Here is a 1,468-nt window from a genome sequence, read left to right on the forward strand (position 1 = left end):
TTCCATCGTCGACGGCACCTTTTTGAAAAGGGGTCGCGATGGGCCATGCCGTAGTCCGTTCATAAACGTGGGCACCTTAATGTGCTCCGGAATCGGGCCTAAGGTTATGGACGCCGACAGCGAGCGCATCTCTTGCACATACTCTTGCAGAGATCGCTTCGCCTGTCGCGCTCCAAAGAAGCGCGCCTGAAGCAACACTTCGTTGTTCGGCGGCTGGTACATGGCGCGAATCTTTTCCTTAAAGATCGCCCATGTAGGAAACGCCTTTCTGTCCGCCATAAGCGCCGAGTAAGCCCACTTTGAGGCCTTACCGCGCAGATGCGACATGGCGTACGACACCATCCGGCTGTCGTCCTCGATGAGCTGGGCGACACCGCATTGCTCCACGGCTAAAAGCCAGTGGACAATCGTGTGCGCCGCAGTTCCAACGAACTTGGGCGGGTCCATCCGAATGGGCCTCGGCTGATGCGGCCGGGCAGAGAGCATCTCAACAGTCCTGTTGAGAGTCATGTTGGCTCATATGGCCATGCTGCATATAATAGTTGTAGATCCGCGGCTCTGTGCTATGCGAGCTACACGTTATCCATGTATACGTTGAACTGGACGTCGTTCTGGCAGTCTAAGTTGAGCTTCTTCGGAGTAGTTCTCCTTGCTGCGAGGCGAAACTCTACCGGTATCCCAGTCGATATCTAGGTTTTGTTCGCGTAGCCACGTCATACCCAAAATTACATCCTTGTTTTCAGGAACGGGCATAACTTGGAATGTTCCAACTGTCAGTGGGAACCCAGGTATGATTAGGTTCATTTCCAGTTCGACGGGCCGGTGGACAACTTGGTCATATCCAAAGTCGACTTGCATCATTTCTCCTTCATTACCTCGAGCTCAAATTTTCCATAAATTGTTGGATATGCCATTGAGGGATGCTACAGCCGTTGTCGATGAAAATAGTGACGGACCTTGCTTGATCCGCTGTCTTGAAAGCTTTGGCTTCGGCTTCGAGGATTGCATAAAGTGAACAACTGATGTGCTGGTTTGAACCTTTACGTTTAGGAGTGCGGCATTGTGGTGAAATGTGGCCAACTTTGCCACAATAATTGCAAGTAGCTGTGGTGGTCCAGTCGTCATTTTTGTCTCGTTTCTTGTTCGGCCTGATTTCTGGAATCTGTTATTGCCGGGGCGATGGACTGTTGCGGACGTGGACGGCTTTGACGGCTGAGTCGGTATTCGCGGTGCTTTTCCAGCATTATGCTCAAACTCAAAATTAAGTGCGATGTCGAAAGCCTCTAGGAGCGTTGCCGGGCTTTCTTCCCTAATCTTGTTAGCGGTTTCTTCACGTAACCCATTTGTGACGTAGAAACTCATCTTGAGGCCGCTAATGTCGAGCTCAATTTATGACAATCCTGAAACTTTGAGATGTATTTTTGGATGCTTTCAGTTTGTTTTAAGTGAAACATCTGCTCGCGAAGAT

General features: G+C 50.2%; 1 protein-coding gene across 1 annotated transcript; it reads right to left on the bottom strand.

The window, feature by feature from the left end:
- Positions 1 to 579: 579 nt before the first annotated feature.
- CCR75_008360 (uncharacterized protein) lies at positions 580 to 861 on the bottom strand (the record flags this gene model as incomplete). Its single annotated transcript, XM_067966412.1, has 1 exon — positions 580 to 861. The coding sequence occupies one exon, from the start codon at positions 859 to 861 to the stop codon at positions 580 to 582; it is 282 nt and encodes a 93-aa protein (XP_067820649.1).
- Between the last annotated feature and the right edge of the window lie 607 nt (positions 862 to 1,468).

Source organism: Bremia lactucae, linkage group LG12 (genome assembly GCF_004359215.1).
Source record: "Bremia lactucae strain SF5 linkage group LG12, whole genome shotgun sequence".
Taxonomy (NCBI): Eukaryota; Oomycota; class Peronosporomycetes; order Peronosporales; family Peronosporaceae; genus Bremia; species Bremia lactucae.